This window comes from Cariama cristata, unplaced genomic scaffold (genome assembly GCF_000690535.1).
Source record: "Cariama cristata isolate BGI_N322 unplaced genomic scaffold, ASM69053v1 scaffold10289, whole genome shotgun sequence".
Classification (NCBI taxonomy): Eukaryota; Metazoa; Chordata; class Aves; order Cariamiformes; family Cariamidae; genus Cariama; species Cariama cristata.
Genome location: NW_009637428.1, coordinates 59,839 through 82,350, shown reverse-complemented (window position 1 = coordinate 82,350; position 22,512 = coordinate 59,839). Strand labels below are relative to the sequence as shown.

The 22,512-nt window shown below is 36.5% G+C and overlaps 1 protein-coding gene across 1 annotated transcript in view; it reads left to right on the top strand.

Annotated features, from left to right (window-relative positions):
* LRRC28 (leucine rich repeat containing 28) overlaps window positions 1-22,512 on the top strand; it is a 47,558-nt gene that overhangs the window by 16,435 nt on the left and 8,611 nt on the right. Inside the window, exons 5-6 of the mRNA XM_009708323.1 lie at window positions 14,359-14,565; window positions 21,420-21,522. Of these exons, the coding sequence (XP_009706625.1) occupies window positions 14,359-14,565; window positions 21,420-21,522 (310 nt within the window). The remainder of the gene's footprint in view (window positions 1-14,358; window positions 14,566-21,419; window positions 21,523-22,512) is intronic.

Here is a 22,512-nt window from a genome sequence, read left to right as displayed (position 1 = left end):
TCTTTCATTGTAACATTTAAATTATGTATTCAAGTATTGCTTTGTGTACTAGGCTTATTAGACTAGAAAATTCTATCTAAATTTGCTATTCTAATTTAGCACTATCATTGGAATTTGGAAATTAAGCTAATTTAATGAGCATGATTTTAGTTTAAAAAAAGAAATTGTGATATGGCTCAGTGCATTATATTTCCAAGTACCTGCAATTTTATAAAACATAAATCTTAACTTCTGTGGTCATTATGTATCTGGAAAAGTGATTAGGGACAAACTGAAACTGGCATTGAGGTTTCATGTCAATAAACTGAAGGCTAAAATCCTATTGAAGCAAAAGCCTAATGACCAAGTGTTTGAGTTTTCTAATATTGGTTTTACAATATTTAAGTCACTCAAAATTGTAATGTAACTTCACAGATTTCAATGTTTTTCTTCCTTCTTATGTCTTTTAGGAAGATAATAATGATTTTGGATCAATCATACTTTTTCTTAGGTCCTTACTTTGGTTTTGATGATACTTTAATTTGAAAAAAATCTCTGCCTGAGTTTTGACTGTATTTAAAACATGAACAGTGTGCTCATGTGATTACTGAGTTCATGAATAGATCCGAGAGTATCTGAGAGTAGGGTGCTGTACATCAGTGTTTCAGACCATGTTAATTTAATTTGAATTCTTCATATGATCTGGGCAGGGATTGACCTGTAAAGGTTCCCTTTTTATGTGGTAATTCTTACCGGCCACAGAATCTTAGTGAAAGTTATCGTAGCATCACATGTCTAGAAAGAGATGTATCTCAGAATAACACCACGTGAGTTCTAATCACTAAAATACTTTTTTATTATACTGTAGAATAAACATGATTTTAGAGGGTAAGACTCCTGTTGCCCAATTTTTTTATCTTCAGTTTTGATTTCCTCTGAAGCATCAAAATCTCAGATACCTATGTTTTTAGTGCTTTGAAACTAGTTTCTGAGAATGGACCAACATTGCCATTTGTTCCCTGCTATTCCATGTGAGACCCTTGTGAAAGTTACCATGCATCAAACTTGCAGAATCTGGCCCCACTAGTCCCATACTTCACCCCCCCACCCCATTCCTTTCCTTCTCTGAAAAGAAGTTAGTAAAAAACCCGGTGAGGTGTAGGTGAAATCAGGATGGAGCAGAGAAGAGCCAACCTAATTATTACCAGTGGTGCTCTCAAGCTTGTGCTTCTGGCTTTGCAGTACTCCACTTGTGAAAATGAAAATCTTTGCAGGAACACGTATGTTTTCTAAGCTCTGGGCCATGGGCTTTCCCCCTGGTAGCTGTGCCCCTCAAGGGCTTTTAGATAGGAGATAAAGGAGTTGTGCCAAGATAAAGGAGTTTGAGTGCTGCTTCTAATGGTGAGGTACTTGGACGATTCTTGCATTCCTGAGAGTATGGGAGCGGGTTTAACTGGATTCTCTGTTGTTAAGAGATTTGGTACTGCCTCTTGAATCCTGGCTCATTCTTCTGTTCGGCAGTCCTTGATTTCTCAAGTCACTGTAAGCCTTGTTTATCCAGGGGTTTTCCTCTCTTCTGATGGGGGTGGACAGGAATTTTGAAGACGTTGAGAGTGTTTTAAGTAATCATGACAAGCATTTATCTGAAGCTTAAAACTTTATGGAGATGTTGGAGATGTTAAATACAACTGTAGAATCATGGTGGTTCTGTTGCATGTTCTTATGCCTTTTTATTAAATAAGTAGTCTTAAGGACAACTCGTTTCAACACAGTTCATTAAACATAAAATTGCATAATATGTTTCTAGTAACAATGTAAGATTCCTCAGTAAATTGTTAAAATACAGATTTTTTTTTTTTAAGAAGTGTCTTGCATGTCCAAGTAACTTCCAAACTTTGCTTTAAAAAGTCAGCCAGTCACATGGCATATGCAAAATACGAAATTGAAAGGAATTTAAAATGAAATGCTTATTTCATTACTAGAGTGAGAAGAGGTCTTTAGATGATAATAAAATCGGTAATAGGGTAAGTTGGAAATGCTGCTACCACATACAAATTGTTCATACAGCAACATACAAAGTAGTCTCTCAAACATCTGACAGAAGAAATGACAACCTGAATTTTCTAGGGTATGTGAGAACAGAGCCCTGATGGAATTAATCTACCCCGCTCTACTCTCCACTCCTGCAATCGTTAGAGCTGCCACTTGGGAACAGAGGGCTTCTGAAAGAAAGTCTCTTGACCTTTGAATATACTCCCAATGACATGCTGAGCTGGAGGCCACAAGACAAAAGTGGGAAGTTTATGCAACAATATATAACTTTAAAGAACATTAAGTTGTCATTGCGGCTTTGATCAGTGATAGGGTATACTTTGATAAAACTCAGATAAAGGGCTTCAGGCTGTAGCATCAAAACAATGCATTCTGTTCCTTTTAGTTTGAAAAATTTATTTCTACAGTCTGTTTTTAAAAAAAGTGGAGCGTGCTTGTGAGAACTGATTAGACCTGGCACACAGACCTAAATAATGAAGGTCAAAGAGAATTATTTGGGTTTTATGTTTTGATTTTTTGAAAACTTGAGTTTGAGATTTATGGAGAGGACTCGTGACACAGTTATATACCACAGAAAAAAATAACTCTGGAAGTGGCCACAGCTGTGTTTGAATTCAGTAATTATTCCATTTGTGGTGTTTGTTTTATCTGAGTTTATTGACTGCATGGTAGAGGAGAGGAAAGAGAAGTGGAGGGTCTTTGGTTGCTTTTGGTCAGTCTTATTCCTGTGGAGATGAATCTAAGGTGTAGAAAAGCAGACTACCAGAAATTTAATTTTGTAGGTATGTAATTGTGTTATAGTCTTGCTCTGAGTGTTTGAAGGTGTTAGTTATATAAATGTATGTGAAAATCCATAAAAACTATAAAAACTAACATAGTTATATATAACCTGCATGGGCTCTAAAGCTCTGCAGATCATTACTCCATTCATAGCTCTGGCAAATCCCCTCCCACCCCCAAATTCTTGGTAGCATCTCTGATAATCTTCGTAACTGAGAATCAATGATGCTTCATTGCTTGTCTGGCTGATATGCTGTACAGCTGTCTTCAGTACTGCTGAAAATTAATGTAATCACTGTTGTGTTTATTTTTTTAAAAAAAAAAACACAAACAAAACAAAACAAAACAAATACCACCCCCCCCCCCCAAAAAAAACTGAAAAGAAATTCATAGGGTTTTTCAACTGTATTACATAAGAAAAAAAACTACATTGAAATAAAATTCATGTAAGTTGCTTAACTCTTCTAAGATGTCATTCCCCTCCTTTTCGAACTTCTTCCCTCAACATGAAGAATCTTCTACTGAGAGCACAGCAAATCCTCTTCTTTGGAATTTAATGCAAGGGTTTTTTTCATGTTTTGGCTGGCAACAGTCACATTCTGAGCAACATACCTTGGGGCTGTCATGAGGCGGAATCTCCTTCTTGCGCAATGCCTGTATTAGCCTGTCTTTATTTACTTTGAAAGGAGGAATATGGGACTTGTAGTAAGTCTCTTCCCTTTGACTGTTCTGACAAAAATCACTTATTTAGAGTTAACATATTTTGAGAAATTAACCTGAACTTGAGTGATCTTATAGTGCCTAGTATCAGAGTAGCTTCCTAGGTAAAGGAGTTTCAGAAAAAGTTGGTTTGTAACTCATCTGTCAACACTGAATTCTTGCACTGATGATTCTGATAGTAAAGATAGGACTTTACTGATTGCCTGGTTCAAGATGCATGTGATGTATGTGAAGTCCACTTCTGAAACTGCAGAACAGATGCTCTTTAAAATACTTCTAAAAGTCTTTCTTTTAGAACTGTTACCCAAAAGTAAAACTGAACTTAGAGAGTTTTAAGATGCTCAAGACCTCTCATAAACATTTGCCAATAGCTGTTCACATGGGTGAAGACAGATGTGTATTGACAAGGCTGATACTAAACCTCTGAGATGGAGAGTTGGATGTATGCCGAGAAAGATGTTTCATATACAAATGGTGTTTGTGTTTCTGTAGCATGAAAACTTCTTTAATACAGACAATCTGTTCAATAGTGTTTAGTCAGGTTTTCAAAGAACCTCAGCTTTGAACAGATATTAAACTGCAGGTCTTTTTTCTCTGAAATTTTTCATCAGTTTGTAAATGTGTGAAAAAGGAAATGGTAGTAGTAACTGCTTTGCAAATTCCAGATTTACATTAGAAATGCCTTACTGATTTCAGTATGCTCTATTGCCAAAGGTCTCTAACTTTGTTTTGCTGCACTGACTTATTTCAGGAGGGTCCTAAGCAAAGACGAAGTAAGCCATACAAGCAAAATCAGCTTTTCAGGAGGATTATGTCCATGCTTACTGCCTTTACCGACATTGTTTTAAAATAAATAAATGGTGAAAACTGCAGTTCGTGGTATCCTTCACCACTATAACAAGGTTGGTAAAAGTTAAACAGTGTGTATGTGCTATGACAGCACATGGCTGCAAACTTGTTTGTGAAATTCAGTAGTTAGTTCATAGAGCCTATTCAGCTATTTAGTTTTCAGAAGAAAATTACCTGTTAACTACACTAAAATAATTTGCTACTCATTTTTCCTGTAAAACCTCTAATTTGAAATTTTTGGGATTCTTTTTTGTTGCACCAAATTAACATTTGTTACAGGAAATAATTAGCTCTTGAAACTTAGTTTTTGTAATTTTTAGGGTTGGGTGTTAAAAGTTAACTTGTTTTCCCCTTAAACTTTTAAGTCGTTATTTATAAAGTTGTCTATGAATGTACTTTTGTCTCCTTGATTCCCTTTGTTTTTTTTCTTTCCTGAAGCTCTCTGTAACTTATGTACAGTGATTAGCTATGTTAACGGGTAGTTGATTTTACTTGTGCATTAAGCAAATGCAATTTACTAGTAGGACTTGAGTGCTCTGGGAAGCTCGGAGAACAAAGTCATTCAGTCTTTGAAAGTAAACAAACACAAATTGTTAGTGCTGTGCAATAGAAGAATTTATAATGTATCGATTTCCATTTTGACCTTGCTGGCCAAATATAATTTTCTTTTATACATGCCATTGTGAGAGAGTTAAAATACTACTTGTTATAGACATCCTTGTTTTTACTCAGCTAGTCTATTAAATAAATTGAGGCAAAATAAAATGCATCATTTACTGACACTAAATCTAAATGGAAAAAGCCTTTACAGAGAATGTGTAGAACTCGAGGTATTATGCGATATTAACTTTCCTGTGGTTCATGTCACACACACACGGTTTGATACCTGTATTGCAGTTATCTTAATTTTATTGCAGTGGTATTTAAAATAAAGACCCGTGTTTACCTTAGCATTGTCCAAATCTGCATTAAATTGTCATTCTTTATGGAAGGCTTTGATACTGAGCAACTGCAAGTATACTCCAGTTGGTAATTATTTCATGTTTGAGAGCTTTATGGACTAAGACTGCTTACTTGTATAGCTAAAGGAATGTAATTCGGAATGACTGAGTGGGGGGTTTGGAGTATAATTACAAGCCTTACTTGTCTACTTTGTGCTGATTTGAAACACTGAACAGTAGTATCTTCCACTGATTAAGATAAGGTTTGCAGTTGCTCTCAGCATTTTGAAAATCAGGACATTACTGGTGTTGTTTGAAGTTAGATGTCATCTTTTTTGGTGATATTCTTGGTTAGAAACTGTTAGTAGTTGGTCCACACCATTTTCTCAGTAGTAACCACATCATTATAGTAGTTTCTGCCTATTCTTCTCAATCTTCTCAATTGGTGAATTAGCCAGTCTACTGGGCGGCCACACAGACACTGCTCAGCACAGACAAGCTGGGCAAGTGAGGAGGCGCAAGAGAAGTTCCTGTTGCTGCTGCTAGAAAAGGACATCTGGATCCATAGCTTTCATTTGAGAAGGATGCACCTCTATTATAGTCGGAATATTTCCTGTGAATGTTTTGCCTGTCCCTCCCCTGTAATTACTGTTGCAATTTGTAGTAACTTCCAGTGGCTTGGAAGAACTTTATTTTCATAGGACTTCAGTTAAGCCAATCCCATCCATTAGCATTCCTTTGTAAAACAAATATGGTGACTCCACTGCTGTTAAGTGTGGTCCTAAACTAAAGATCTTCCTTTGATTCTTGTCCTTTCCCTCATCCCACTCAAATTTGTAGTTGCAGTTTTTATTATGGAGGCAGAGTTTACCTTCAGGGAAGAGTGTTCTTTGGTATCTCCCAATAGTAACGTAAGTGAGCATCACTTGGTTTGATACAGCATAATACTTTTCCACTGAAAGACGAAAATCTAAACTGGACCTATTGCTTTTGTTATGCATTTAGTTACTTCTTGGAGAGGAAAAAAAAAAGCCCACTAACCTCAGGAAAAGGAAGAAAGATGTGTCTGTTTCAAGTTGGTTGGAAACAGTTGATAGCAACAGTCACAACAGATAGGTCTTTGCTTGGATTATTTAGACACTATTGTAGTAACAGGTTAGGAGCTACTAACCAATGTCTGTCAGAGACACCTTAGTTTTAGGCAATTACTGGTTTGTTGTACTTAAAGCAGGGCACTTAAGTTGCCATCTCTAGCTGTTCAGCATCTTGAGTTCAAATCATTAGCCCTTTATTTTATGCACAAAGTTTTTCTGGAAGACTTTTTTCCCCCCATTTCCATGTACTGATGTTAGTGCAAAGTGAATTGTAGACAATGTGCAGCAGTAAAGATGGTAAGATATAAACAAAACAGGAGAAACATAACAGGTCTCATGCTTTATTCATGTCACATTTGTTTATGTTCATACCACCCAGGAACACCCAGAAAAAGGAAAACAGCTGCTCCTCAAAGGAAGGACCACAGCAAAAATATATCACTTCCTAAATAAGAGACTTTTCTGTAAGGTGCTGTCAGAATTTTTCATGCAATATACTTGACAAAGTACCATTCTGTCTCTTTACACTTCATTTTGGCTCCTCTCTCCAAAATTTGGGGATATCATTTAATAAAACCATAGAATAATATTCATATATTCATTTCACAACTATTGCTTGTTTGTGTAGCAATAATACCTTGCTGTGGAGCAGTAAAGTACTAGGCAGAATGCACTAGAACAACATGAAAGGATAGGTTGTCTTAAAAAAAAAAAAAAATACCCCAAAAACCAAAACAAAAAAAAAACCAAACGCCTGACCAAAAAAAAAAAAAAACAAAAACAGCAAACCTGATTGTTTCTCGGCCCTGAGTTACCTTTCACTCACCTTTTCCACTTTTCTCATGTATGTTAATGTCTGGTATTTTTATAATCTGATTTGTTCTAACTATTCTCATTGAGAGCATCAAATTATGGAAGAAAATGGAATTCCAAACCTGCATTGAGGGGAGATACAGAGCTCAACGTAATAACCATTGTGGATCTGTGCACTCTCTCTGGTGCTGCAGTGCTGATGCTGAGGAAAGCACAGAGTGCTGGAGCCATGAAATACAAAAGGCTGCCAGTTTTGTTAACCGAAATTTAATTGCAGTAAAAGATGGGAGAACCACTGACCTTTAGAAGAGTTTGACTTAATGAGACCCTTATGCCTGATGTCTGTTTTCAGTCATTTTTAGCTGAACTAAAATTATTGTTTAGCAAGATTGGACTTTAGAAAGCCACTTTTCTCACCTTTGCTTGTGAATGATGGTACAAAATAAAGAGGGTTTGGTACTAAATTTGTGTGTGACATTTAGCAAGGTTGAGAAAAAAGACTCTATTTGGATATGTTCAGTAGAAGTATGTATTTTTCACTTGGTTTGGGGTTTTGTCTACTTCTTAAGTGTTTTAGAGAAGAATCAATATAGTTTATGGCTGAAGTAGGTGAAACTGAGAATTGAGAACATCTTTGAGGGGTAGTACATGATTCTGTTCATTCTCAAAGACAATCCTGCCTCAGAAAGATCTTCTTCCCCGTTCTTTCCAGCGAGGATAGTTGTGTGAAATGCAGCCATAAGTATTGCTTTAAAAGCAATAGATTCAAGTTTGATCAGCTGAGATAGAGGCTTTTTTTTTCATAGCATTTTTATGGGTTTGAACTCATATTCAGTACCTTATTTAAAAATAGGTTATTCATAAAATACTGCAATATCACAACATCTCTTCCAGTCCTGCTTTTTTCTTTTTTTTTTCCTTAAAGTATTGAGCAAATATTAGCCTACATGGGAAAAATACAAGGAAAAAATCATCTTTGGGTCTGTTAGGCTTGAGAAACAGAACATTTTTCAAGCTCTGTCACGAACAATACAGTAAAAGATCCGCATACAGCAGCGTCAAAATGTAAATGTGATTCAATTTGCCTTCCCCTTTCTTCGTCCTTAAATCTAATGATACCAGTTTTCAGTTATGGTCAGACTTCCTTGTTTGAAGATGGCACAGGTCTATCATAAGTGCCAATTTGTGCTAGAAAACTTAATTTTTATAGGCTATGAAATGTGAGCTGTGTGGTAGGACAGTAAATGTAATGTAATATATAATAGGCTATTTAATTTGTTTTAACCATCTTAAAATCTATTTAAGTCCTCCTGAGACATCCCAGAGCAGATCTAAAGGAGATTTTTTCCATCAAGCTCTTAGCGATTTAAACGTGTATCTCCTGTCCATTACAGTTTTAAACTCAAATTAGTATCACAATTCAAATTCACAGGCATGTATAGAGACTTGCATTTTTTTTCTAATGGGACAGGTATTAAGCTTTGTAAGTATGAAAGACTTCAGACACCTTTTACTGACCGTTGCATAGTTTTACAGCTCTAATAGGAAGATGCATCTTGTACTCAGGTTCATGGAAGTTGATTACAACATTATTTCAAAGGTGAAGTATGGTAGCCACTTTCAGCGCCTTCTATTCCTTTCCTGAAGCAACGAACTTTCTTTTTAGACCCCGGGATACAGATCGATCACTGGGTGCATGAAGTGCAGTGCTTCAGAATCACAGCCAGTCATCACAGCGCTTGATTCTGTAAGGATTTGTAAGAATATGTCCCTCTGGGTACCACAAGCTGGAAGACATTACTCCATGGTACGTAGCAAAGATTTTTGGTAGAGAGTGCTGCAGCCTTGGAACAGCGACATGCTTCTGGCATTGCAGAGTGGATGGCAGGCAAGAGAGAGGATTGCCTCCATGTAAGAACCCTTTGGTAGCAGGGTGTTAGATGTAAATGTATGATAATAGCAAGACCATCATTATTGCCTACAATACAAAGGTATATTGACATACTTCCTTGCTCCTAATAAAATGCTAGCTATATGTAGAAATTGCCTTATTTTCACTGGTGGCTCATTACCCTTAGATAGTGAACAAGTATACCCGGTCCCTCCCTTCATTGTTTCAAGCAGAGGCCTGGCTTGCAGCACCTTCTTATCATGGTTATTTTCTGTTATTTTTCATTCCATTTCAGTCACTTAAGACTAAAAGTTCTTGCTCTGCTTCCTGTGTGATAATTTGGTTCCCTACCATGTTACTAGTACTTTAAATGTTTGTGTCAATCCATCCCAATAATTTGCCATGAGATGTAATACTCATGTGTTACCATTAACCAAGAAATTTCATCTAAGAAAGATAAGCCAGTATAACATGACTTACATTTGGAAAGATTTGGGTTGCATTTTCATTCTGCTTTCTATTTATGTTCTAGTCATTGGTTACTCTTGGTTGTTCTTCCCTTAGAACAGTTGTTAAGATACTGAAGAGCGCCGAGTTCACATTAACAGGGCTTTTTAGAACACCGGTTTTACATTTCTTCTCCAACCCTAGGCTGCTATCCCAGAAAATGTCCTATTCATTGAGAAACCTCTTGCCTGAGTTTGCAATTTTGATATATAACCCATTTTTTCAGTATTCTGGGATGGAAAGTTTTTAAGCAGCCTCATTTCGTTTTAGTAATGGATGTGGTAATTTTCAGTGCTTTGTCCCCATTCCCATGGGGTATTCTGTCTCCTCATATGCAGCATTATTCTTACAGGAAAAAATGATACAAAAAGCTAATTTAATATTTGGTCTGTCCTTCTACTTTCTACTCCTTGTTGACACCAGTTCTTCATTTCTTGTTCTTGATTTCTTGTTGAGAAACCTTTTGTTTGTCGGTGAGTTCCCATTTTCCTGGCCTCCTGGCAGTTTTCATTTAACTTCTGTGGCCTGACCTCTAAATGCCAGCTCTCTTTGCTGATCAGTCCCTTTTTCCATTCCTTGAAGGTTCTGTGCTTTCTCTTAATATCCTGCTTTGAGGTGCATTCTCATGCAGGTAGGTCTGTAGCCCTTTCCTGTCCCCTTTTTCCCTTTAGATGGAAAGGCTCAGATAGTGTTTGATTTAAAATAAATCCATATCTTTCATACACTCCAATGCAACTGTGTATGTGTTTCATGTATCTTTGGATGAAATTTTGGGTTATGGTTCATCAGGGAAAGGTGGGATTGCTCTTGAAACGTAAAGAAAACTGTTAGTTGGTTTTGAGTTGTGCAGCTGGTGAGGCCTGTACCCCCAGAAGGTTAAGGAAGTTTGAATTGCATTTGGCAGTTATTGTATGTTGTATAGGCTGCTTACTTCCAGATGGGTTTTCTTCTTTTGCATAAACCCATGGGAATTAATTTTAAAAACTGACATTTAAACCGCTTGAATCAGAAATAGATTTCTTCTTTTTTCCTGATGCTAGGTATGTTTATACAGATACAACCAGTTTTGTTAGAAGGTCAATAATTTTGGAAATGTCCTGAAATTCTTTCAAGGTTTTGCATTTTTCTTCTCTTTTTTTAAAGAAAAGAAGGTATGCTGATGTTTCTTTTCTCTTTGTGTTGAAACAGACCTATTTGGCAATTTTCTTTTGAAAACCCAAATACTAAGACAGCAGTTCACTTGACCCTTTCTCCAAGTGGTTGGGAAAGCTATTACAATGAATGCAAAGGCTGCTTTTTGGAACCACAGTAATCACTTCTGAATCTTCACATTTGCAAGGATGAAAAAGATAGAATTAATTACTCAAGCACTGGCAGTTTTAGAATATGGCCTGAAGTATTTATGTGTATGTCTGTATCGCTGAAACTACCTTCAGAAGGCTGTAGGAGGATGCTGGGTATAAGCCTGCATTTAAGTTTCTGTGAGGTAAGGTAGTGTGGATTTATAGTCTGTCAGCCACTTCATGTGTACTGCGTCTTGGACACCTTTGTACCATATGGCCAAGCTACAGAATTGCCCAGCTATATGTGAAGGCAGTAATCCATGCAGATGGACACGGCTGAAACGCTTGGGTCCAAGAACCAGCACAGGAACTTCACATTTGGAGTCTGTGTGCCTCCACAAATCTGGGCTGTTCTGAGTTGGGGGTTTAGCAAAGCTGCTGAGGATTTTTTTTTTCTGGCTTCTGATATCAAAATGGGGCGCAGTGCTCTGCCATGTTGATTTTGATAGTGTTAATCCTAGAGTGAATATAATTTTTTTAATTACATATTTATGAATTTCATTTAAATGTAATTGGAACTCCTCAGTGTGGTTTAATGGTGATATATAATGCTTGTCTCTTTCTTAACCTTGGACACGGGGCAGGGGGAATCTCTGAATAAAAGTCCCTTCTTCATCAGTTCTTTTTGTTTGGGAATAGCTATTTTCTTTTCTGGATCTACCTGAAATTTCCAAAGTCCACCTCTTGTAACTGTCTTAGTGCTTGACGAGGTGATAGCAAGAAGGAGATGTAAGTCTTTCACTGTGTTTGTTAGCCAAGGCATCCTTCAGTATTTATGTTGCAGGATTTTTAAAGCATGGATAATAGTATTTAGTAACTAAAAGCTTGAAAAAACTTATTAATGGACTGTTTATATTTTGTGTTATTCCTCTTTATTATTTTCCTTTGCTTAATGAGATTGAAAACAATTTAGTGTCATCAGTAAATGTCTGAGCATGTTCTTCAAAATGAGCTTTCAACACTATGGTGGAGAGTCTGGGGGTTATATCTTCAATCTGATGGCACTTTAAGTTATTTGGTTTACTTTTTTAACTTCATCATGGATCGGTGGGTGTTTCTGTAACATATGGCAGTATATGTTGAAAGTGGATGTTTACATCTGGTATGCATTGGAAGATTTAAGGTAGAGAGGATGAAGTTTTGGGCAAGTATGTGTTTTTTGGACGAAGGATAAAGTGAGAATACTTTTATTTCCTCTTAGATTTGAAACATATCATTCTAGCAATGCCTTTGAAACTCTGCCAGCTTTGCCAACCATAACATTTATGGGATTTTGGACCTAAACTGAATTAGAAAACTGTTTTTAGTGGCAGAGAAAAAGGTTAGTGCATGAAAATAGCTCAGCCTATTATTGGCTGCATGTGGTCAGTGGTTTGGCTGAATGTAGGTGGCTCTTTTCCTGTCACTGTTTTCAAGCATATGGCTTTGTTTGTGATGAATATAAAACTCTTAAAAAATGAGTTCTATTGCAGTTCTTTTGCTCCATAGTCTTTTGCTTTTTAGTAGTGATTATTTTGCTTTTGCCATTCATTTTCAATCTTGTAGTAAAAAAAAAAAAAACACCAGACTTTAAACGAAGCTTATGATTCCTGGTGACATCAAAACTAAGAGGTTTGTAGAATGTGGTCATCTGTGTATAGCAGCTGCTTCTGTCAGTAATATTTTATAAAAGGATGCATATACTGTGTTGTTGATTCTTTATCGTAGTTAGTACTGGGATTGTTTCCAGTGGGCAGAAACTCCCTTTTAAATGTGCACACACATTTGGTTAATTAGTACTTTTGTGAAAAATCTCTAATACTGAATTATAACTTCCCCTTTTTTTTTTTCCTGTACATGTTTTTGGTCTTTAAAGTAACATTTATAGCAGTTTTTCCCAAGGTCAACTTTAAATTTGCCATTTCTTTTCCCCATTGTGTAGAAGACAGCTTGAAATTAACCTAGGGTTTTGTTTTCTTCTTTGGGTGTAGTACACAGGGTGCTACCTCAGAGCTAGGTATAGCGAGTTTTCTAGCTCCTGCTGCAGAGAGCGCTTAAGGGCACAATAGGTTCTGTTTAGTTTTAACTTAAACAGTGTTACCCTATTTATATTTTTTTTTTTTTTTTTAAATTCTGGTTGAGGTTGATAGAGCTCTAAACTGTGCAGATTGTGGATTGTGTAGATTGTCTGGTGTTTTCAGTGTAGAAAATTCTAGTGAATCTTGTTTTAGCAGCTATCAGATGCAGGAGCTGGTTTCATTCAGCCAAGAGCAACATACATGTGGTTCTGCAAGATGGTGAGAACTGCAGTTAAGATTTAGGGGCACCAAGAAGTTCATGAGTTGGTTCTGTTTCTGTAAAGTATTTGAAAACAAAGCAAAACTGTTTATAGTTTCCCCATGTTTGGGGAAAATAATTCATAGAATTATCCAATTTTTAGAGTAACTGTAAAATAATAACTAAATAAACAATGAGATAACCTGCAGGGCTGGTTAATATATTTGTCAGTCAGTCCTTAAGAGAAACGCATCTTGGTCCCACAGGCCAGACACAAGGAAAATCACTCTGTTGCACCAGTGAGGCTACTTGTGTGATCAAGTCTTGCAGGCTTGCAAGAACTTCATTTGTTAGCTACATAAAGAAAATTATACGATACTATTAAACACAAAATGTACTTTTTAAATTCTTAAAATGTTAAAAATCTCTAGAAGCTGTAGTTATTGCAACTATAGGTTAGAACTTACTGTAATGTCTTCCTACAATATAACATAACAATATAACTTACAGGTTATTCAGAAATTTCTAATTTAAACTAGGTCTTTTGAATTGTATTATGAAGACAGAGCTGTTGTTCTAAGCATGCTTGGTGAAAGACTGTCAGTAAGCAGGAAGTGCTATGAACGTATTTGTAAGTCTCGTTGTGAGAGAATCTAAGTAAAATGGATATAAAGATTGCATCCTCAAATGTTTAAAAAAAAAATAAATAAATAAGTGAATTTGCATGAGTTTGAAGGTGTTTTGCGTGACTCCAATAACAGCAAGCTATGTAATGTGTTTTGGTTTGGGTTGTTTTTTTTCTCTAGTTCCGATTTAGGACCAGGAAACTGCTTGCTAGTTTTGGCAGTAGTAATTGTCACAATTCAGGAACGCTCTGTCTTGAGACATCTCATATTTAAACATACTGCCTAACTGATAACTATTCCTCATCAAAAAGATTTTAAATGTGAAGATGATGGACATTATTAGCATTAGTTTTCAACACGGGATTGATAGAACAGTATCTTAAGAGAAAGACAGCACAGCTGACGGATGACCTTTATTTTCGATTTATTTACGTGAGATAATTTTTTGTGGTCATTTGTGAAAATAGTTACATTAATAATTCTCGGTGCCTTCTGTTTGGATTGTAGAGGTTGGAGACCTGAGGGAGCTGCAAACGCTGGACATTTCAACCAATCGTTTGATAACCTTACCTGAAAGGCTGCATATGTGCCTTTCGCTGCAGTACTTGACTGCAGACCGAAACCACCTGTGGTATGTTCCTCGCCATCTGTGCCAACTACCAAGCCTCAATGAGCTCTCCATGGCTGGAAACCGCCTTGCATTTTTGCCACTTGGTGAGTCACCAACTGTCATTGGGCTGGGGGGTGGGTCAGAGAAGAGACAGGAAAACAAACTTTCCATCCCCAAAAGAAAGAAAAAGGGGGGGGGGGGTGCAACACATGATTTGCTTTGGTCCCTACAAACTCTGTTTACGCAGCTGTCACAGTGATCATATTGTTGGAAAATATGTTAATAAACAAAAATATGCAGGTTAAGGTTTCGTGTCTGTTTTAAAGGAATAGGTCAGCTATCAAATTTGCTTTATTTTTAGCTAACTGAGGGGTAAAAAAGTTTAAATGATGTTGTGTTTAAATATAGTACTATGTAATCTGAGTTCCACCACTTTGGGTAATGATCTGTTTCTCTTTGCTGGATCTGATAATTTAACTTAAGATTCTTCAGCTAGGGTTTAAAACTTGCTGTGGTATACCAGTAACTCCACATAAATTAATTTTCATCATTGGGAATGTCAGTACTGCATAATCCAGCAAAGGTTTAGTTTATGCTGTGTATAGGTATCCATCAAAACTTCCATGGTAGTAGCCCAGGAAAGAATTTATCTGCCTTTTTCTCAACCCTTTTGAAGTTTGGAAGTGTTGAAGCAGGTCTTCCAAGAGTAGGAGGTGCAGTCAGTGTGTGGTGGTTTGTAGTGGGAAGTAGTTGTGTTGTCAGTAAGTGTGGGCTGTATGTGCAGTTTGTGAAAAGCAAGTCCTCTTCCCTGTGTTTGTGCCTTTTTAGCCCTGCAATGGGCTAATCTCTGCTGAAATACAGACACGTGCAGATCTGTCATTATCATTTGAAGAGCCATTAATAGTTTTTCTAGAATACAGTCAGAGTTTGGTGTTAATTAGGTGCAGATGAAGTTATGATAATCACGTTGAAAAGAAGCTGAGAATTGATGTGGCTAAAAATGAGAACTTCTAAATTAATTACATTCTATAGGTTTAACTTAATTTTTTTCAGTACTGACACTGTAGTCCTTACAGAAGTTTATGATCTTTCTGATTTTCTTAGCACCTTAGTTTATATTACTGGAAAGTAAATGAAAATGATGTCTCTAGACATAGTGTTTTAGTTATGTCCCAACATATGTCATTATATAAATGAGAAAACAAGTTCCAGGATGTATCACCCAGATTCCGCAGTACTAACTAAAACAAGTAAAGTAACTTCCCCTATTTTGGCAAATATTTGTAATTCCATTTGATGAGACAGGGAGTCGAGTCTCTTAATTCTGCAAAATAAGATGCTGTTCAGTAAGATGAGGTGTGAAATATTAAAGGATAAAAGTTTTTGCTGCTTTTGCTCTAGTAGCTTATCTGAGTGAGCTATGACCTGGATGAGCCATAGATCTGCTGAAATGTTTTAAGTTCAAAAGGAGGAAATAAATCTCTAATATAATGACACACCTTCTTTTTTCCTTTATTTTTAGACTCAAATTCAAAACATTCAAAAGGAACTTTTTAAATAACGGGAAACATCAAAGACTGTCAATTGACCTTGTTCAGTAGTTCTTAATAGTGACTCACTGGTGAACATTTGGAGATAATTTGCTATCTGTGGATATGAAACTGAATCATAAATCATAGAGTTCAGAGGAAAAGCAGCACAGTATAAATGTAAATGTTTAATCCTTCCTCTGAAGAATCAGAATGCTTCAGAGTGGTCAAGATGTGATGAAATAAAGTAGGAGAGAGAGTTAGTGCATTGAAAAGCAAAAATATCAAATCTATCTTCTGTTGTATGGGAAGATATTTTTCTTGGAGTATTACTGAAGTTAAGGCATAATTGTAGCATTATTTCTGCTAGCTGCACATGTTGTCTAATGTTGTGGGCAGGGTTTTTTGTCTATTCTTACATCCAACTTCTCTTTACTAGTTAATGACTGAGTAAGGATGTTAAATAACAGTGAAAGATACTGCAGAAATATTTACAAGTGATATTCAAGCAAGAATTGTTAAACAATTTTTTTCAATTAGGGAGTTGAGTTGAAAAGCAGACATTTTGTTATCTCCTGACAGAGTAGATTTTTTTTTTCTCTTTATTAGACATGTCCATGTTAGAAGAAATACGTTTGGAACATATTGCTTAAATCACACTTTAAAAAGCATTACTTTTTTTATTTCATATGGTGGTTGACATCTGCTACGCCAAGGAATCCATTCTTCCTCATCTAAGTATGTCCCTTCTAGCTGCCAGTAGAGCCTCTTGTTAAGTGTAATGAAAATCTGCATTTTCCTGTTCCTAGATTGATAGGTGTAAGATTTATTCCAGCAGTAGCACAGTACTTTCACAGCACTGCTGGATCCGTACTATGTAGTTTTTTGTCCTGTACATTCTTTTAAGTTTACAGGCACATGCATCTTAAGAAAAAGTGTAACACTATTAATCAATTTTACAAAATACAATAAAAATACCTGATTCCACTCTCTGACTTTCAGAACTGCTACATAAACAAGCAGATGGATAAACAATGAATTAGTCATTTGTTCTACAGCATGCACTTAATTGTTGGACATGCCAGTATTTAAAAAAAGTATTATTTTTCAACAGTTGAATATTCCAGTTTATATTCAAAGAAAGAAGACTATGTGGATCTGAGCCTTTAGGCCTTCCTAATAAATTTACTTTAAAAAAAAAAAAGGCAACAAAATTGTATGCATGAGGATGCAGTTTCCAGTTCAACTTGACAGTCCTGTTATTGTAAAGGTAGCTTTCATGCTGCCCTAATAAATGGTCTTAGAAATTATGTTCTTGAATGGCAGATGGAACTACTGATCATTTTATATTGATCTACTTAAAATATAAATTATCCTTTGACAGAAATTTAACTTTAAAATTTTACCGCTAGCAAATGCTCCAATGCCTAAAACAAATGCCACTGCAAGCAGAAATTTGAATCTGATGACATTGCAAAAATTAAAATGATTTATGTTGTAAAGTAGAACTATAATTAAAATAGGCCATGAATTCTCAAGTGTATTGACAGTACAGGGGATGTTATGACAGCAAATATTCAGTGTTATATCACTTTATTGAGGGGTTATGTGCACTTTTTTTTTAGAAAATGGTTTTAGTAATTATCAGTGAACAGTAAACAAAGGTCTTATTCTACCTCAGTATATGCTGCTTTTGTGTCCTTGCCCTGACAGTATGGTTAAAAGAGCATCAGTGCAGACACACAAGAGCTTTTGTTCCATCTTCAGCCATGTGGAATGCATATGCCAGCGCCCTGAGGTTAAAAAAAAAAAAAAAAGGAGAAAAGGGGGGAAAAAAAAGAAAAAAATAGAATTGGGGTTTGTTCAGGACTCATGGTATTTGGTCATTTCTGGGAGAAAGGTCTTTGATCTGGGAGCCTGGAAGGAGGAAAGTGGAAATGTTTTAGACACAGTACAGTGCTCGCAAAAGCCACATGAAAACAGTCTTTGTAGCTTTAGCCTTTTCGTAGATGGGCAGCTTCCTTATTTTATGAAGTTCTTCAGAAGTGTGTTTTTTAGAGAACTTTTAACAATATTTGTTGACTGATAGAAGACATAAAAATTAATGTGGATGGGATACAAAGAGCTTTTTTAAGTGATGATTTATTTAAATTTAAACTTTATGGATAGTGTTTGAAACTGGAAAAAAATCTTTGGGGGACTAGAAGATGCTTGGTTATTTAATGCAAAGAAACTATATCAAAGGAACATTTATAGTTACAGGCTATTTGGCTTTGGGAATTGAATTTTTCCTACTGAGATATTTTGTCTAACATCCAAAAATTTGCTTTAATTACCTAGGAAGTACAGTCAACTTGGAACTTAGAATCTAAACATAGCATGAGATAAAGACAGAGGGAAGAGATGAGATGCAGCCTAACTCCCCCCTCAATGCATATGAAAAGAACAGCTTTAGGGCTTTTTTTGGCTTGATTTTCAGCCCATTTGCATACATCTGCGTAGAAATGGGCAAGAGGAGCCTCTTTTAAAATTTTTCTTCCATTCTCTAGGTTAAACAGTAGCACATTCAAGCTACCCCAGCAACCCATGGTTTTCTGCTTTTCGTAATATAATTGGCTTCTGCAACGTGAAGCGAGATTCTCTAAGTGTTAGGTGTGCCATGCACGTGCTATCTGCTTGAAATTTTATTGGCCAATTCTTTTCCAGCCTTACGATATTTTATGGTGTTTTAGTGCCTCAGTATTGCAATATTTTTATTCATTGTAGGATAACAATGTTTTTGTTTCATCTAAAAATATCCCAGAACTTTACTAAACTATTTTCAGCCCTGCAATACTGAGCCAAAATAAATCATCTTTTTGAGGTGTTAGCTCATAACGATGCACAGCAGCATCTCCCAGCAGTGCCCATCAGTCAGCAGAGATATTTGTACTTGCTTCTTGGGGCAGGACAGTTGATGGATGCAGCAGATAGCTCTGAACTCAACTGTCTTTGGGACAGGGTCAAAGAAGCATGGGATGGTTGAACATGTCCCCTGATGTCCAGCGACTCTGCTTCGAACAAAGCCCAGATTGTGGTCCCTGAAACCTCCATAGAGTGTTGCAGGGCAAGAAGGGCCTGTATTAAAAGAAAAAAAAAAAAAACAAACAACAAACCACCCTCTGTTTTTCAATATTATCAAAGATTTGATAATCAGACACCCTCTGAAGCTCCTCCTCAGTGTGAACTTTTAGGGTTTCTAGTGCTTACAGCTGCCATTCCAGTGAGTGACAGCTGAAGACATTCAGTGTATTTTAAGATGGCCAAGTGTCTGGGAGGGAATCACTCAAAATACTGTTTGCTTTATCTGCCCTAAGTGGTGTCCAGAGCCTTTGTGTACAATAAAACTATTCAATAATAAAGAAGGGACTGTATTACCTATTGTCACAGTAGGGACTGATAAGAGATTTGTGTCCAGTTCTGGGCTTCCCCGTTCAAGAAGGACAATGACCTGCTGGAGAGAGTCCAGTGGAGGGCAACGACGATGATGAGGGGACTGGAGCATCTCCCTGATGAGGAAAGGCTGAGGGAACTGAGTCTGTTCAGCCTGGAGAAGAGAAGACTGAGAGGGGATCTCATCACTGCTTATAAATCCCTTGGGGATGGATGTCAAGAGGATGGGGCCAGACTCTTTTCAGCGGTGCCCAGCGACAGGTTAAGGGGCAACGGGCACAAACTGAAACTCAAGAAGTTCCATCTGAATATGAGGAAAAACTTCTGTACTTTGAGGGTGGCAGAGCACTGACACAGGCTGCCCAGAGAGGCTGTGGGGTCTCCTTCTCTGGAGATATTCAAAACCCGCCTGAATGTGTTCCTGTGCAACTGCTGTAGGTGACCCTGCGTTGGCGGGGGGGGTTGGAACAGACAATCTCCAGAAGTCCCATCCAACCCTGACCATTCTGTTATCATTATTCCAAATAGAATTTCTGAATAGAAATATTATGGAAAGTGTTTTAACTTTTATTCTGTTCTTGGCCACAATTACAAAAGGCACAAGCTATGCTAACTTCTCTGGTTATCCTTATCTTTATGCCAACCAAGGTAATTGACAGTTGATAACGATGGGAAGTCAAAATTAGTCTATATTAGTATCATCTTGCAATGTGGCTGATTCAGCCAAATACTTGTTTATCTTGCTTAGTTTCTATAACATACTCATAAAAGTTTAAGAGGTTGAGAGGCATACTGATTTTTTTTATTATTTATTTATTCATAATGCAATTTGTCTGGGTTGCAGCTATCCCCTCCTAGGCAGAGAGGCTTTCAAACAGTGTTTGCTTGGTTTGTGATTTGTATTGAATGCATATGTCTTTTTCCTAACCCAGTATCTCAAACAGCATAGCAAATGGGCTGCCCAGATGATCCTACATGTCAGCTTTCTTGCCAGTTCAAAACTCTCTTAGACTATTGTTTTTAGTCTATTGTTTTATTTGTATTCTTAAAAATGTCTCACATTAGCATGTTTTTCACTTCTTTTGATAGCAGTTTTACCACCGACTAGATCTTGCTGATAAGCAGAATTCTTGTTTTCAAGAATTCTTCCTAGAAGCCTAAATTTTCCCTTTTAATTTTGCTTCATTTTCCCACTTTATTTTTCTAAACAAAATAAAATTATTCCATACTTGTATGCTCCTATCTGGAAGTATGTTAATATATTTCCAGTCCATGAAAGTATTGCTTAAACACATTGTACTTCCTTCTTTTGACTGCCAGCCATGAATATTTTAACACAAATAATGTAAGCAGCACACCTTCAGATGTACTGATCATTTACTTGTAGCCACAACTTTTATTGTATAATATTCTGCAGTTTAATGCTTGTATATTTTCTTGTTCTGTAATTTACCGCATCACACACACCTGTTTCTGACTGATTACTGGTTGTAATTGGTTATGGCTAAAGTAATCAAACAAGTATCTCTTCATGAAGAAAAGAAAGAGTGGGACAGACTACATTCTTGTTTATGTCTTTACCACTTTACCAAAGATAGTGAGGCTGTGATTTCAGCGACATGAGTTAATGAAGCAGGTTTGACCTTATGAACTTGAAGTATGCACTGTAGTTTTTTTAATCAGTTGACCCTTTGCTTCTTCAAACTGACTTCAGAGTTTGTCAATGTTAAAATTTAATTATTTATAATGGGATTTTCAGGGCTACTGAAAAGGGGTTTGGTTTTGGTTTAGTAATTTTAAATGCTATTTTCTAAACAGCTTTTGAGCTTATCCATAATAAAACCATTGGCTGAAATTTGACAACTGAGATGTACTAATTTATGTTTGCTTGCATTGAGTCTGACTAACTTATTCATAATTAAAGAGAATTGCTTTGCTTGTAATTGTCACTATGTCATCCCTTTTTCCCCCTGACTTCTCTTGTTTTCTAAACCCAGATTTAGGTCGTTCTCGGGAGCTGCAATATGTTTATGTGGATAACAATATTCATCTGAAAGGCCTTCCGTCTTATCTGTATAATAAAGTCATTGGTTGCAGTGGGTAGGTATGAATTAATTCAGATGTCTTGCATACCTGTTCCTTGTAAAATTTCTCGTAAATATCTTCCTATATGATGGAACTGATTGGGTTTTTTGTGTGTGTGATTGGTTCAGAACTGATGTTACTTTGAGGGGATTACTGTAGCTCCCAGTTCTGTGTTATTTTTGTAATAAATCTTCCGTGTTAATTGCTGACTTTCAATATTTTAGTATTAAGCCATAACAGACAGCGCAGTTATTCTGAAGGAATTTGTAATGATAATGTAAGGCCTAAAGCTGAATCCTGGCTGCATTGGCCACAAATGTAGGCTTCACAAAATTTCCAGAAATAAAGAATTAACAAAATAGTTTTTTAATGTGTTGCACCATCTATCTAGTTCCCAAGTTCTCACATTTCTGTAAGTTATGGGCCATATCTTGGAATGTCACATGCAGCCCCTTCACTCATTTTACATCCCAGTATCAGCTTCTTGTAGGTCTTGGTACCTACTAACTAAAATAAGTAACTTTTTTTTAGGAATTATAGATTGACAGGTATATTTTTACATGTGGATTTTAAAAATATCCTAGCCTGTCTCATGTTTGTGGTTAGGATGTGAGAAAAACTGGTCTGCCTAGGACACTGGCTTAATTCTTTCTGCACTGACACTAGCATAAATTAGGATCAGCACCACTGATGAATGGAGCCTTACTGGTGTAAAACTGATCAGAAGAGGATTGTCCCCATTACCATCTAATTATACATTTCTGGTATGCTCACTCTCAGCAAATCTTGCATTAAATATAAATTCCCTCTCTACAGCCTGCATTCTGCTGCAATATGCGAGATGCTGAGTCTTGGCATTTTAAGGTTTTTCTAATATTCCTATGTCAGCTGGTTGTGTGATATTTAAATACTTGCAGTTGGATTATAGTTCTGCTGAACTGTGTGCAGTCTCAAGCTTCTACTAATTTTGTTTTTCAGGAAAAATAGTTTTAAGTCCTTATTTTA